Here is a 15408-nt window from a genome sequence, read left to right as displayed (position 1 = left end):
TCCAATTAGGTTAAAGTACTGCCAAAAAACCCCCACAACAAAATAAAATGGCTGTAATTTGAATTCTCTGGGGTCAAGTCAAGGATTACATAAACAGAAATACTTTTTGAAACCAAGAGATTGGATCAGTCATTCTCTCTCAAGTGTTTGCCTTTTAATTCTCTCCCAAGTTTTTATTCGAAAACAGTAAACCATAACCAAGTCATCTACATATTTGGTTTTTTACTTCAAATTTAATAGGTCTTAGGCAAAGCTCAATATCATTGTTCCTCTGATTCTTATGTTCTGTATATGATGGCTTTTTTTCTGTTCAGTAGGGTGGACTTCTGTTCATGATGGCGAAGTATAAAGTAATGATTTCAAAAGATTGCCATATTATCTTGCAATTGATAAATGAAATAAATGTTTTCTTTTCTTAAATTATGCTATTAATTAGATCCTTACTGTTGAAATCTGAGGTAATGATAGGTCATATTTTGCATCCTAGTAAGTTTTAGTTCTGTAGCCTTAAGAGCAGCTGTTTGCAGTGAAAATACGTTCATGGCCTTTTAAGATTTTTTTTGAATAAATCATGAAGCTGAATCTTCAGATGCTTTCAGCTTTGAGCTGAGAATATTTCCTTTTAAATATTAATGCTGTAACTAAATTTATTTGTCAAATGTACATGAAAGAACTTCTTTTAGGATACGAAGTACTTACCAAAATAAAATACATAATCCTTTGTGTTTACCCCACCCAAGTCTCAAAAATATTTCGGATGCCAATTAGTAAGGTCCTTAAATGTTGTTACTTTTAATTTAGGAAATAAGTTCATAAAGTGACTAACTCTGTAGTGTGACTGGAGAGGAAGGGGATGCTGAATGTTAATAGATTGTGTGCCGGCTTGTATTTGCCAAGAACAATACTTTGCTTCTGGCTTGTATTGACTTGGCAAAGCAAATCATTCACTGCTGCTTCTCATGTATGACTGCTCGCTCTTGCTTCTCATGCTTAGTTAATGCTTGCTATATGGAAGCATATACCTGTTCATATATGCTCCTAAATGCTTCCTACGCCTGTCATATATATTACCAGATGATGATCCTGGTTTGAGAGCGAGGAGATTTAAGCCCATGAACGCCTGGTATTCTCCCTCCCTGTTTTGGGAAGGCGTTGTTGTGTTGGCTCAGCTCTTTCCTTTGCCAGCCTTTCTTTGCCTTATCCTGTCCTCAGCCCGGTGGCTTCCTGCCGGCCCTACGTGCCCTCTGGTGTCTGCCCAGATACTGCTGGCGGTACAGGAAACCGGGAACATCCTTTCTGAGACCCTCCCAGGATGTGTGTATTGCTTGGAAATTTTCAAGATGTCAACTTTGTTTTCTCACGAGTCTGATACGGTAACTCATAGAAGAAAGGTCCACTTTCCAGAAAGTCTTCCTGAGAGCGCCCAAACCTTTCTCTCTCTCAAACCAGAGAGTCCATGCAGCCTGCCCCTACGTTGTTGTCTGCAAAATAAAGAGGTTTTACCTTAAGATTAAGTCAGTCTTTCTGACTATATCACCCTCTGCAGTGCAGGGCTCTGATTAATGCAAGGACATCTGAAACGGTCAAGTAAGCTAGGTCCTACTGAACTCTCCCCCAGCTTCGGCTAAGTCCTCTGCAGTACCTCAGCACTCCTGGTGAGTTCAGGTCCTCTAATCTGTTCTGCAATTTATAGCCTAGGGGTAGCTTTCAGAGTCCTTGTTCTGTATGCCTGTGGTCTCAGCAAATGTTGCTCCATTTTGAGAAAGTGGCAATTAGTTGGCAATAGAGGACGATGCTGTTCCTGGTGTGCTTTGTCTGGATTATTACATTTTTCCATCTCCAGGGAGGAATAGTGCTCAGACTGTCGCCTGTGACAGATGTGAGCTGCTGTGCTGTAAATTTGTAGTAGATAATGAAAGAATAACTATGAAGAGAGACAGCAGTAAAAATCTCAGACTGAAGGAGTTTTAAGATATTTCATGGCCATTCGCACTCATGTTAGTAGAGTATGAAAAAATAATTTCACTACCTTAGATTTATGTATGAGTTGTATGCATGTAATAGTTATAATTGATATATATATGATAATTTTTTAACAAACATAGTATAATTACATGGTTTGAATTTCATAGCAATTTATTAATATTGTAAATTTTTGCCCAGTTGAAAGCTAATGTAAAACAAAACCCCAGCCATGTTTTCTCTCTGTGAAAAGCTGGATCCAATGTACCTATATAATGACAGGAGAAAATCTTTCAAGCCTAATGGAACTTCTGCAAGTGATTTCACAAGAGGTGTAGTGCCAGAGTTCTTGGTGTTCTGTATCAGTATTGGCTTATAAATTATGAAGTAAAAAATGAATGTTTTCACTAATAAACATTTTTCACTTCATTTTTTAGTTTATTTTTTAGCCCTTAAACTACAATGATTGAAAAATGAGGTGGGGATGTTTTTTTTGAGCCGAGCTTGGCTGCTTTCTTTGTTACCTTCATGGACTTGAAGGACTGCACCAGGCAATGAACATATTTCTGGTTTGCGCAAAAAGTGTCTTCTATGATTCCCCCCCCCCCCCCCCCCCCCCCCCCAGTGTTTTTCTCTTGCATGTTTGGACATTTTGGATTGTCAATTTAGCTGATGACATTAGTCATAAAGGGGATTTATTACTCAAAATGACGCAATTTTTTCTTAATCTTTCCTAAAGAAAGTGGTTAAAATAATGTCATGGTTTAAGCCCTGGCACCACGAAACTGCTTGCCCACTTCTCCCCTGCCCTGGTGGAATGAGGAGGAGAAAACAAAGAAAAGCTCGTGGGTCAAGACAAGGGCAGGGAGGGATCACTCACCAGTTATGGTCACAGGCAAAAAACAGACTCAACTTGGGGAAAAACAAGATCAATTTAATTTACTACAAATCAAATCAAAACAACGATAATGGGAAGTAAACCCAAATCTTAAAACACCTTCACCCCACCCATCCCACCTTCCTGGCTCAACCCCACTCCTGTTTCTCTCTCCCTCCTCCTCCCCAGCGGTGCAGGGGGATGGAGAATGGGGGTTGGGGTCAGTTCATCACACCTTGTGTCTGCTGCTCCTTCCTCCTCAGGGGGAGGACTCCTCACTCTTCCTCTGCTCTAGCGTGGGGTCCCTCCCACGGGAGACAGTTCTCCACAGAACTTCTCCGGCATGGGTCCTTCCCACAGGCTGCAGTCCTTCATGAACTGCTCCAGCGTGGGTCCTTTCCACGGGCTGCAGTCCTTCAGTCACAAACTGCTCCAGCATGGGCTTTCCCACGGAGTCACGGCCATCTTGGGGGGCATCCCCCTGCTCCAGCGTGGGCTCCTCTCTCCCCGGGCTGCAGGTGGGCATCTGCTCCCCCGCTCCCCTCCACGGGCTGGGGGGACACAGCCTGCCGTCTCACCATGGGCTGCAGGGGCATCCCCTCCTCCCCCGCTCCTCCTCCCCTCCTTCCTCACTGACCTCGGTGTCTGCAGAGGGGTTCCTCTCACATTCCAATCCCCCTACTCACTGCAGGTTCCCCTTCCTAAACCTGTTCTCCCAGAGGCGCTACCACCGTCGCTGATGGGCTCGGCCTGGGCCAGAGGTGGGTCCGACTGGGAGCCGGGGAAGCTTCTAGCAGTTTCTCACAGGAGCCACCCCAGCGGCCCCTTCCCTGCTACCAAAACCCTGCCACACAAACCCAAAACAAATAAAAATAAACAAAAGTCTAGGCTAAAATACTCTGTTTAAGATACTAAGAAATCAGTAGTTAATAAGGCTAATTTTAAGGGTTTTCTAGTTTTTTCTCTTTATGTTAAGATCAGCTTTTTCTGCAAACCAGTGTAGAAAAGAAAACTATGAAGGCAACCTAAAACAGAGCCAGTCATCTTGTAAGCAGTTCTCCATGTCCTCCCATTTCTTTCCCATAGTAAGGCTGGTGTGTGTATGCAGGCAGGCATGCGTGATGAAACAGTTATAACACAGGAGGGACAGTTACTTGACTGTAAATGTACAGATCTGTTGGATAAGCCAACATCCTCCTTGGCCTCTTCTGATCATTTTCTCAACAGATACCCAAAAATTGGTTGGAGAAGGAAATGAGGCAGTAAAGGAGGTCACCTTCTTTAGCTGTTCATGTAGTCTTACCACCTCTCTCATTATGTCGGTGTTCATGATGCCTTCAAAAAATGAAAGACTAGTAAAGTTAGGCTTAATCAGTTTCCTCTCATACCAGTCTAAAGGGACTAACAGGGTCTTCCATTTCCCCAGTCTGCCCACTTTGACCTAAGGGAATGATAGATTTTTGTTGTTTTTTTTTTTTTTTTCCCCCCTCCTACCATCAGTCAAGGAGCCAAAGGCTAACTGAGAAAACTTACAGAAAGCTCCTTTACTTTCCATCTTTTCCTAGTTATTTCATGGTATTTGTTTAATTAGCCGTTATTACTCAAATCTAGAAGTGACTGTGGTCTTGGAGATCCTTAGCAGTTGGAACAAACACTTTTGTATTACTACAATACTAGCCTTAATAAGACACTGCTTAAAGTTAGGCAGGTCACCTTAGGTACCATATGTGAAATAACTCTTCAACTCCAGCTTGAAAATGTCTGTCTTAAGTCTTCTGACTTTCTTGTTGGTGATGTGACCAATAAAATATTAGGCTGTCATGTGATTCCTTTGAAACTTCAGCAAATTTTTCATGCCATCTTTCCAACTGTGAAGAAAATTTTCATTGCAACTGGTATTCAGACTTTAGAGTGACATTGTTTTGTACTCCAAGCAGCAAGCAGCATTTTTCTTACGTGCAGTCTCTTTAGATTTATTTAAGTGAAGCTAATTTCTCTTGTTACCCAAGAAACAAAGGACAAAATGCATTTGTGAAAGCACTGATTTCCAAGGTGTTCTTCATCCTTGATTAAATGCCTTGGGAAGCTCTAAGCCTCATGATTGACTGTAGTACAAATTCTGTCAGGTATTCTTCTTGTGTTCTGGATTTTCTCATCCTGAGGTTTATAAGGAAACCTCTGTCCTCAAAGGAGCTAATCGAGGTTTTCCCTTCAGTCTTACACAAATGCATGGCTGTTGCTTCATAACTAAGGGTTCCTGTGTGAACATGCTTGATTTTTCTAACATGTGAGGGGTACAAAAGTATTCGAAGTTGAAGTTTAATGTGTCAGCAAGAGAACTGTGAGTGCTTAACATCATACTTGATGCTACGAAGCCTAAAGAAGCTATTTGTGATGTTTTGTAGATAAATTGGTGTGTGCTTTTAATATGAAGACAGATCCAATTATTCTTAATAATGTAACAAAATTCATGCAAAACTTTTTGCATGTATAAACTCAGAAGTAGTCCCTGGGGGATGAATTGTTTGATTCTTTACTACTGTGAATGCATATTGCATCCTTTGCTAACTTTTGCATAATCATAACTTTTTCAGAAAATTGCTTGGAGAAAAGGGTTTTTTTTTGTTTTTGGTTTTTTTTTTTTTCTCCAAAGATACAGTTTATTTTTAAAGGTTAAAGTTAAATTAATAAATTTTCTTGTTACTCTGTGGAATGTTGCATTCAATTCTGAGCTTTGTTGCAGTGGTTTATATTTTTGGATAACTAGTAAGTTAGAAATAGTTGCTTTAACATTCAGATTTCTACCAATGATTTCAGTTGTCAGAAAGATTTAATTAGCTCTGTAAAAAGCGATCATCTTCAGGAAATAGTTGTAACCTTCAGTTGTAATTTTTAAAGTATATTCTGAATACATAATTGCATTTAATTTGTGTGAGAATTTTTTTAAAACAGCATTAACTTTTGATAATAGAGCTTTGACTTCTGTTTTTAGTTTATTGTTTTAAGACAATCAACTTGTCTTTTAATAATCAGTTTTGTAGATTATGGCTAATTTTCTCATGTATGTTAGCATTGTGTGACTAAATTTAGTTCTGCATTCATCTTACACATTTTTGAGAGCTTATTCTAGGCAGGTAGGAGGGGTGCTTATTAGTAATGGGAAGGTCTGCAAAATTGACTCGTGAATTAGTCAGTCCTACTGTCACTGGCATTGTCACTGTTGGAGACTTCTGATTCTGACAGATTGGTGTCATAAGCTGTGTGTCTACTGACTCATCGTCACTAATTTTTCCACCAGTCACTTTTGATGAAGGCTATTTTGTAAGACTAGTTAGAGCAACTGTTTCAAATATATCATAGAGAACATGCATGTCAAGCACAGTAAGACTGCTAATGAAAATACTATCAGTGCTATCAGTTTTGTGATTTGTTTGCATGCCTGTATACCATCCTTCTTTACCCTGCTTAAGAAATACTCAGAATTTTTTCTTAAAAAGAACCCCACCCCCACCCCCAACCCCCCCCAAAAAAACCCAAACACAAAGTGAGAATAATTTGGATACTGTGTAGTTGCTGTTCTGCTTCTTATATTAACAAGACCCTGTTACAAAGCTTGTGTTGTATTATAGGACAGAAGCATTTAAGAATGTCACTAGCTGCCCTGATCTGTCTCCAGCCATATGCTACCATTCGTAAGGTGGCTGTGTATAATGGCATTAAAGTAACAGATGTCAGCCACAGCTAGTGAGGCACAAATAGGGAAGATGATTCTATGAAAATACCAATGTAATTTGTCTTACCTTCTCTGTGTTTGGAGGGTTGACCTAGTTTGGGGTGTTTCTTTTTTTAACCAGTGTGAGAGGCAGATCAATAAAACAGGCTTTAGTAGCTGCGTTTTGCCCCATGTAGTATTTTTAAAGTAGACTTGAATGCACTGTGTGTTTCCAGAGTCTCAGAAACAAACCATCCCTGTAAGGGGTGTGAAACTTGATTTCTCAAGCCATGGCTTAAAACTTGCTCGTTAGAAGCTTGCATTTCCTTAAAAATTGTCGTAGCTGAGCCTTGGCTGCTGCCATGGTAGTAAATCAGGTTCTGAGAAAAAGAAGCTTTATCAGCTGTGACAGACAAATGTTTGTGGGATTTATTAAGTGTTTGGGCTTAAAACTGAATCATTAAAATGTATTTACCTTTAGGTGCTATGCTAATGACCTCAGGCTATATATGGACTATGTTCTCCTTCATTTTAATACAGTTTAAAGGAGGTTATGTTTGGCAGATATTCTGTGTAGTCCATCTGTGGTGTTTAAGCAGTGACTTCGCATTTTTTCTGCATTTGTAAATTCTTATACATTTTATCAGCAAATGAAAGCCATATTAACTATGTTGAACTGGAATTGTAAAAGAAAAATATAGTCCTAGGTTACTGGGAGATAGCTAAATTCCTGTAGTGTTTTGGTGCTGTACTTATTTCCCAAAACTGTCTACTTAAAATTACACTGTATTTCTAAGTGTCTGAAAATGTAAAGTTGGGACAGGAACAGAAACTGTTTTAAATGAACTGTTCATTTAAAAAAATTATGTTTAGCTAATATTCCAAGAAGTTGTTCCTTGAAATACAGCTGCCTTCAATTCCCCCCAGACCTACTGATTAAATAATGTTTATTGAATCCTGTTTGTGTGGCTGATTGAAACGAGTGTTAAAAGCCCTGTTTAAACAGTGGGTTTGGGTTGATTAAGTGTTAGTTGTTTCAAAAAGATATGTAAATAAAAAAGCAATATAAAAAATAGAGTGAATTTATGATTCATCTGTTAGGTGGTAGAATTCATTTGTGTACATTTGACTAGAAAACTGTAGCAGTGAAGAACACATTTGAATGTTTTCTTTTTGTTTGTTTGGGGTTTTTTTTAATTGTTGATACATGAATTTAGGCTACAGAAAGTGAGGCTGGTGATATGGATCTTAGTGGGTTGCCAGAGACAGCAGTGGATTCTGAGGATGATGATGATGAAGAAGACATTGAAAGGGCATCAGATCCTTTGATGAGTAGGGATATTGTTAGAGACTGCTTGGAGAAAGATCCAATAGACAGAACAGATGATGACATTGGTAAGTATTGCAATGTAGTAAAATACTGTCAAACTTGTTCTCCATCAAAAGTATATTCCTTTTTGAACTTGAGGTTTTATTTTCATCATTGGCTTTTGTAGTTGGTAAGTTCAGTGTTTATTCTGTAAGGTGATTCATAAATGCCATAAATTCAGCCAGTGAACGAGTACAACCACAGAAGAGGAGGAAAACACATAATATGGGTGAAAACTATTAGTTTCTGGCCCTTTGTATCTCAAGTTTCAACTTCTAATTGATATCAGAACTGGTTTATGAGGCAAACATCATTGTGTACTGTCATTACAGACAGAACCTTGGCAAAATCGTCAATGTCAACACTGGATGCTTATCACATTAAATTTTTTAATTGTAAGTTGTGACATTGTGTCTGGTCTTAACCAAAGATATACATTTGTGTTAAACATTGGAGCTGTTAAGACCTTTATGTAAATGTGCATCCAATCAAACTAATTTGCTATGTTAACGTACAGGTTAATGCATCGAAAGCAAAACAGAACTAGAACTCAAATTCTTACAATTTCTAATCTAATTTGTTTCACTAACTGAGTTTTAATTTTTTTTCTTTTATCAAAGTATGACTAAATGATGTTTAAGGTTGATTATCAGATGCTTAAGGGACTGGAGCATCTTTTATATGATGAAGGTCTAAGAGAGCTGGGACTGTTCAGCCTGGAGAAGAGAAGGCTCAGGGGGATCTCATCAATGTGTACAAATACCTGGAGGAAAGGTGTAAAGAAGACAGAGCCAGGGTCTTCTCACTGGTGCCCAGTGAGAGGACCAGAGGTAATGGGCACAAACTTAAACACAGGAGGCTCTGTCTGACCACCAGGAAACACTTTTTTTTTACTGCGACAGAGCACTGCACAGGTTGCCCAGAGAGGTGGTAGAGAGGTCTCCCTCCTTGGAGATACTCAGAAACCATCTGGACACAGTCCTGGGCAATTGGCTGTGTGTGGCCCTGCTTGAGTAGGTGGGTTTGATCAGATGACTTCCAAAGGTCCTTTCCAACCTTGAACCATTCAGTGATTCTGAGTAAATAAAAATTTAGGAAAAAGATGGGGTCCTACTGACTACTTTCAGTAGGTTTTTAGATCAAACTGAATGCAAAAATGTCTAGCACTTACAGAATATAATGCCTCAGCTGGACTACTAAGAAAAATTGAGTTCTGTAGTTATGAACAATGTAAAAAGTGAAAATATGGGAGAAGTTCACTGTTGAGTACAAGAGCAACTCCAGTCCGTGTAGAAGACAGAGCAGCAGTAGTCACCTTTAAGGCAGTAATCCTGTCTGGTCCATCCAAGGGGAGCTTTGTGAATGTGCCAGATGATGACCAAGTACAATTTACTGTGAAGTTTAGCCTAGGAAGGGATGGCTTTACCAATGAACTTTCTCATTTTTGTGAAATTTCCCTTCTTAAAGTCTTGCTGTGTTTTCTATAGGCCTATCATAGTCTTAAGGGAGTAATACTGACTGGAGCATTACAAATATCATTGGTTGTATTCAGAGCTCTCAGTTACATTACAGTTCTTCCATTATGCTGACTTTTACTTTGCAGGGCTTCTATTGATGATATGACCAGCCAGTCTATGTCTACGAAATACCCAGTAATTACAACAGGCCACTGTACATGATTTATTAGTATACAGAAACGATTGTGCAGCATTTTAGCTTAAGTAGCCTCAGGCATCTTGCTGAAGAACTGTCTTTACTGTGCTTTGTTGTTTTGACATGCACGACTCAGTGGGCTTTTTCTCCTTCAGAACAACTACTGGAATTCATGCATCAATTGCCTGCTTTCGCCAACATGACAATGTCAGTGAGGAGGGAGCTCTGTGCTGTAATGGTGTTTGCAGTTGTGGAGAGAGCAGGAACTATTGTACTGAACGATGGGGAAGAGGTCAGTAGAAGTTACTTTGGACTCTCCTATTATACCAGACATCCCAGATTCCACAGGGTTAAGGTCCTTTTTTGTTGCTTAAAAATTAAAAAAGAAAAAATAACATTGAGCAGGTGAATTATGCCTCCTTTCGTTCTGCAATAGTTTGAAAGCTTTTGCTTAAGTACTTGCAGAACGTTTCTTATGCAATGAAAGCAAAAGAAAATACTCTTTGTAATGTACAAAATACTTCCTGCCTATTGGAGCTGATTTGGGGAGTTCATTTTGGTGTTTAAGTGGTGCTTTAAAACCACCTTTTTTGTTTGTTTGTTTGTTTTAATTTTTTATTATTTTTTTTTTACATTCTTACATAAACTCTTAACATTAAAGTTAAACATAGGATTCTGGTTTTCTTGAGCTGGAAGTAGCTGCACAGTTAAAGTAAACTAACTTATAGTTATTTTTAACAGGTGCTAAAAATAACTTTTCCTTTGGAAGAATAGTAAGGATTGTACCTATATAGTATGATATTACAGTGTTAAGTGATTCAGTCTTCATGTATACTGCAACATTTGATTTGTAGCTGGATTCCTGGTCAGTCATTTTGAATGGCTCTGTGGAGGTGACGTACCCTGATGGAAGAACAGAGATACTCTGCATGGGGAACAGTTTTGGTGTTTCCCCTACCATGGAAAAGGAGTATATGAAAGGAGTGATGAGAACCAAAGTGGATGACTGCCAGGTAGAGTGTCGGACTGTAATACATGCAAAATCACATACATATAGGTGTAATGCAACTCGATAGCCAGGCATGGTTTTACTTAAAACTGAATATATGTAAAATCTCCAGTGTGTAACCCTGTACAGTAGTTGGGAAATAATGGTTTCTGCATACCCACAGTCTGGGAAATTGAATTCTCTTCATCTGGATAGGAATCATTTTAGATGAAGAGGTTTATCTACAGGCTTTCCCCAGAACTTGAGGCCTGGTAGCCTGTTGCATACATCCATTGCTTCAAACTTTCCCTTAGTAGGATCTTGAGGTCCATTAGCCTTTACAGGCTGTCTTACTTCTACAGGTAACAGCCATTCTTCCTTACTCGACTCAGCTACTGAATCTTAAAGTAATACAAGCTCTCTCTCCCATGGTTTGAGTGGAAAATCTTCTAGTTTCGGCTAACCTGGCCTATCAAGGAAAATGCCTTGATGTTTGCTATAACACAAGCAGTCAGATGTAAGCAATGGTTCTCATAGAGTAACCGTACTAGCCTAATCTGGATATATGGTTGCTATTTGCTTATTCCCATCCAGAAGATAACAGCCAAGCCCTGGGTGAATTAAGCATTTTGCTTGGTCCTGATGGCTAATTAGCTTCCAGTAGATGCCCTTTGAAATGGGTGTAAATGGAGTCACCTGGTTTAGTTTGCCCTTCTAACTTCCAAAAAGTGCATAAATGGTATTGTGTTAGGATAATGTTTTGCAACAAATCCAAACTGTGGGACTTCTGTTTCAGCTACTACTAGCTGCTGGAAATAGAAAAAGTATGTAAATGAATTTTAAAGAATGCAGGAGAAAATACTATCTCTGTGAATCTCGTGCCTTTGTCCTAAGTATGTCCACGATTTAACAACCTTTCAGTTAGAAGAAACACTGTTATTTCCTTTCAGTTAAATACCCAAGTTCATATATGAAGACAGTTTAATCTTGTCCCCCAAAAGAGACAAAGGTATAAAACTTGTAACAAGTTACAGAAGGCAATTCATAGTGTGTACAGTATTTTCTTTTTCTAAGTTGTAGTGGGTGGTCGTAATTATATTTGCATACTGTAGGTGCTAGGGATATTCTTCAGATATTTTTTCTTGCACTTATTCTTGGTTGAGCAGATGACTGTAGAAAATATTCTTCCTGCTGTATGCTTTAATCCAGAAGTAATTTGTTTCTGTATGCCTGCACTCATGTAATTGAATAAATGTTAGTTTTCTTAATGATTGACTTTATTAATAATAGCTATGAAAAATTAAAATTATTTACAGTAGTAATAGGCACAAAAAATAAAAGCTAGGTTTTCCCTTCAATCTCTTAACCCTTCTAAATACCATGCAAAAGCTTGCATGGGAGAAAAAATACCAGCTACTAGAATAGTGAGCTTCATCTCCAGTAGAGGGGATATCAGAGCAGCTAAAAAAAAATGGCTAATAATGCTAAATCATTTTGCTCTAAGGAATCTTGGCCTCCTCTAACTGCAAGGTTGTAGTGGAAGTACTGTGCTTGTGTATTCATCTGCTTACTACAGCTGAACTGCTGGAAAAACAAATTTAGCTCATTGCAGGTTGGGAAATTACTTTATCTTCTCTGTTAATAGAGTACTTGCATCTTAAGTCTAAACGCTTTTCTGAAGATTTTACCTTTTAATACTGGTGCGCAATGATTCTTTCCAGTTTGTTTGTATAGCCCAGCAAGATTATTGCCGCATCCTCAATCAAGTAGAAAAGAACATGCAGAAGGTAGAAGAGGAAGGGGAGATTGTGATGGTGAAGGAGCACAGGGAGCTTGATCGCACTGGAACAAGAAAAGGTCACATTGTCATCAAGGTAAAAGCAAAAGAGGGCATGTCTGGCAAAAGTCCGTGTTCTATAAACTTTTTAACTTGTCAAGTTAGGTCCAGGGTTAGTTGAGATGTATATTATAAAAATATATATTTAAAAATACAGTTAATATTTCTAGTTTTTCTCTTTATAATTATGCACATTGATAACTAGGTGATTTCTGCAGAAATTAATTGCATATATTTTTTACATTGCTTATCACAATGGTTAAGCTGTTAATTTTGCTTAGCTCATCAGTCAATAGATGCCAGTATTCTTTCTTGTGTAGAGCATCTTCAGTAAGTTACGAGAAAACAAATTTGCATTTATTGAGAATCTGGTTTAATAACTAAGATTATTTTTTTTAATAGGGAACAGCTGAAAGGTTAACAATGCATTTGGTGGAAGAGCACTCTGTGGTAGACCCAACATTTATAGAGGACTTCCTGTTGACATACCGGACCTTTCTTTCCAGCCCGATGGAAGTGGGCAAGAAGTTGTTGGAGTGGTTCAATGACCCCAGCCTCAGGGATAAGGTTAAAATCCCTCATTTACATACCTGTTACCATTTGCATTGTAATATAAGCTATTAAAAATAATGTATGTTTTAGAAAGAATGACTAAACTGACTAAGACACAAATAGCTGGTGACATATTTTAATGGCAGAATATATGGATAACACTAAGAAATTTTTTTTCTTTATTATATTTAAGTATTAATGTGCTCAGGAAAGGTAAATTAGCCATGTTTTACCTTGCTGTGTTTTTACAACATAACTTAGTTACTTGCAAGTATAAGGAAAGCTTTTTCCCAATAATCAGTGGGGGTTTTTTTCATATAATTCAATAGAATTCTATTGTGTCTTGAAATCTGAGTGTATAACCAAGTTCTGTGTTTTCCATGCATAATACTAGTTAACACAACTTGGCAAATATTTTGTGATAATTTGTTTTTATATAAAAAAGAGACTAGAAAATATAGCTGTTGTTAAGAATCTGTTCAGCCTTACACAGTATTAAAACAAAAACCAACCCAAACACAAGAAAGCAATCAAACATCCTCTTGCCTAAACAAAACTGCCATGATGGAAGAATAAGACCCTGCATATCCCACTTTGGCACACTGTCTATTTAGGCTATACAGTGCTTCACACTGTAATGCTTTATTTTCACTTGTATACAACTCTCTCATATGTAAAAAAACTACAAAAAATTTCCAGATTTTTTTTTAAATTTGAAACCAAGGGAATTATATCAACAAGATTAAAGAGAAATTCAGTTTTCAACTTCTATTTAAATCTGGGTATTTCTTCTAGAAATGCTAGCATATATCTGTGCCTTGGAGGAACGATCTTACATTTGTCAGAGAAGATAGGCTTTGCAGCTAATATTGTTTAGCATAGGCTTGTTACAGCTTCTGAGCTATAATATTGGAGTTCATCTTTAAACTTACTTTTCCTGTCCTACAATGGATAATCCCCTCAGCCTCTGTAAAAGCATGAGCCAGCACAGTGGCTGGTATCACATCTGAAAACAGAGCAATTCTTTGTTCTGCCATCTCAGTAACAACCCCTTCTGACATCCAGTAGCCCTGACAGAAAGGCAAGAGTCAGGAGAACAGCTTGGGACAAGTGGAGATAAGCAAGTGAGGAACAAGGAATTGGGAAGATTTTGGCTGTTTTATATTAGGGGCTGATAGGCAGTGAGGAGAGGGAAAAGGGTGAGTAAAACTTCCTGAGGATGATTAGTACTCAGTAGTAATCAGACTGGGACATTTGAGATCCAACCTTACTGATGATTTTGCCCAGCAGCAGGGTACTTGATTTTACAGCTTTAATCCTCTTTTAATGCTGTTCCTGGTTGTGATACAAATAATGGCATTCCTTTGGAAGTCACCATTCAACCCTTTCCAGTGCAGTGTCATTTGGGTGTACTTTAGTAAGTCCCAATTTTGAAAGCAGCATTGATACTGAAGCTATCACTGCAGTGATTTAAAATATATTACATGGTACGGCTTGCAACTTCCCAGCCAGTTTTAAAAATCTGCAATTAGCCTAAATTTAACAAGATGTTGACTGGATCTTCCAATGTCATCCACATTAATGAAAAACACCACAGAAGTTTAACAGAAAGGAAGTTAATCTTCAATTTCAGGGTGGAAAAATCTCATATATGTCAGAAATGCTACCCCTAGCTATATCCCTGTGGCTGGGAGCTGCAGCATGTAGTGCTGTACAGTTGCCTCCTGTTAAAAATCTTCTGAAGGAAGGACTTCTGAAATACTTTATTAGTTTGGTCATTAATTTTGGCAATTCTTCGGAATTCACTTGCTTTTCTGGGGTAAAAGGCAGACTACTTGGAAACTGTTCATGAGGGTGGCAGGGTTTGGTTTTGGGTGCCTGGTGTCAGACCTTTAGCAAAAACAGCTGCAGAGATTTAGATTTTGTGCAGATGCAAAGAACAGACAGGGGTTAGATTTAACTGATTAAAATTTGTATGAGATTTTGTTCTTAAGCTCTAGGTTTTTTTAAATGTTTAGAGGTTTTCCCCTACTAACTTACTTTCCTAACATAACAGAGGAAATGCAGCTGTATTTTCAGAGATAACTTTGAGTGGCACAACTGTTTTGGATTCAGGAGCTTTTTTAAAATAGCATGAGTCTATATTAATTCCAGACATCAAACCTCTTTTATTTTGTCAGGACAAGAGCTGCTGATGCTCTAGGTCAAATCACATACTAAGATAAAATTTTATAGTGGAAGCATATAGTTTTAAAACATGCAGCTCTTATTTTGTGGCTTTACCTTCAGTAATATTAATTGATAGTATTCCTTTAGTTTTTTTCCTAACAAATTGTAAAATACCAGCTAAGATCCTTCTGAACTTGATAATCATAGTTGTTTGGGGGGAGTAGAGGTAGAGAGAAGAGAGGGGTAGTGCATGTATTCACTGTTAAAACCTTTCCTGCTTCTCACAATA

The 15408-nt window shown here is 38.2% G+C and overlaps 1 protein-coding gene across 10 annotated transcripts in view; it reads left to right on the top strand.

The window, feature by feature from the left end:
- Positions 1-15408, top strand: part of RAPGEF2 (Rap guanine nucleotide exchange factor 2) — a 193435-nt gene that overhangs the window by 146332 nt on the left and 31695 nt on the right. For all 10 annotated transcript variants that reach the window (XM_075029115.1, XM_075029144.1, XM_075029134.1 and 7 more), the window contains 5 exons: positions 7769-7946; positions 9729-9865; positions 10428-10586; positions 12283-12435; positions 12801-12965. In XM_075029115.1, coding sequence (XP_074885216.1) covers positions 7769-7946; positions 9729-9865; positions 10428-10586; positions 12283-12435; positions 12801-12965 — 792 coding nt within the window. The remainder of the gene's footprint in view (positions 1-7768; positions 7947-9728; positions 9866-10427; positions 10587-12282; positions 12436-12800; positions 12966-15408) is intronic.

Source organism: Buteo buteo, chromosome 1, assembly GCF_964188355.1.
Source record: "Buteo buteo chromosome 1, bButBut1.hap1.1, whole genome shotgun sequence".
Taxonomy (NCBI): domain Eukaryota; kingdom Metazoa; phylum Chordata; class Aves; order Accipitriformes; family Accipitridae; genus Buteo; species Buteo buteo.
The sequence above is the reverse complement of the archived record's forward strand: the minus strand, read 5'-3'. Positions and strand labels throughout refer to the sequence as shown.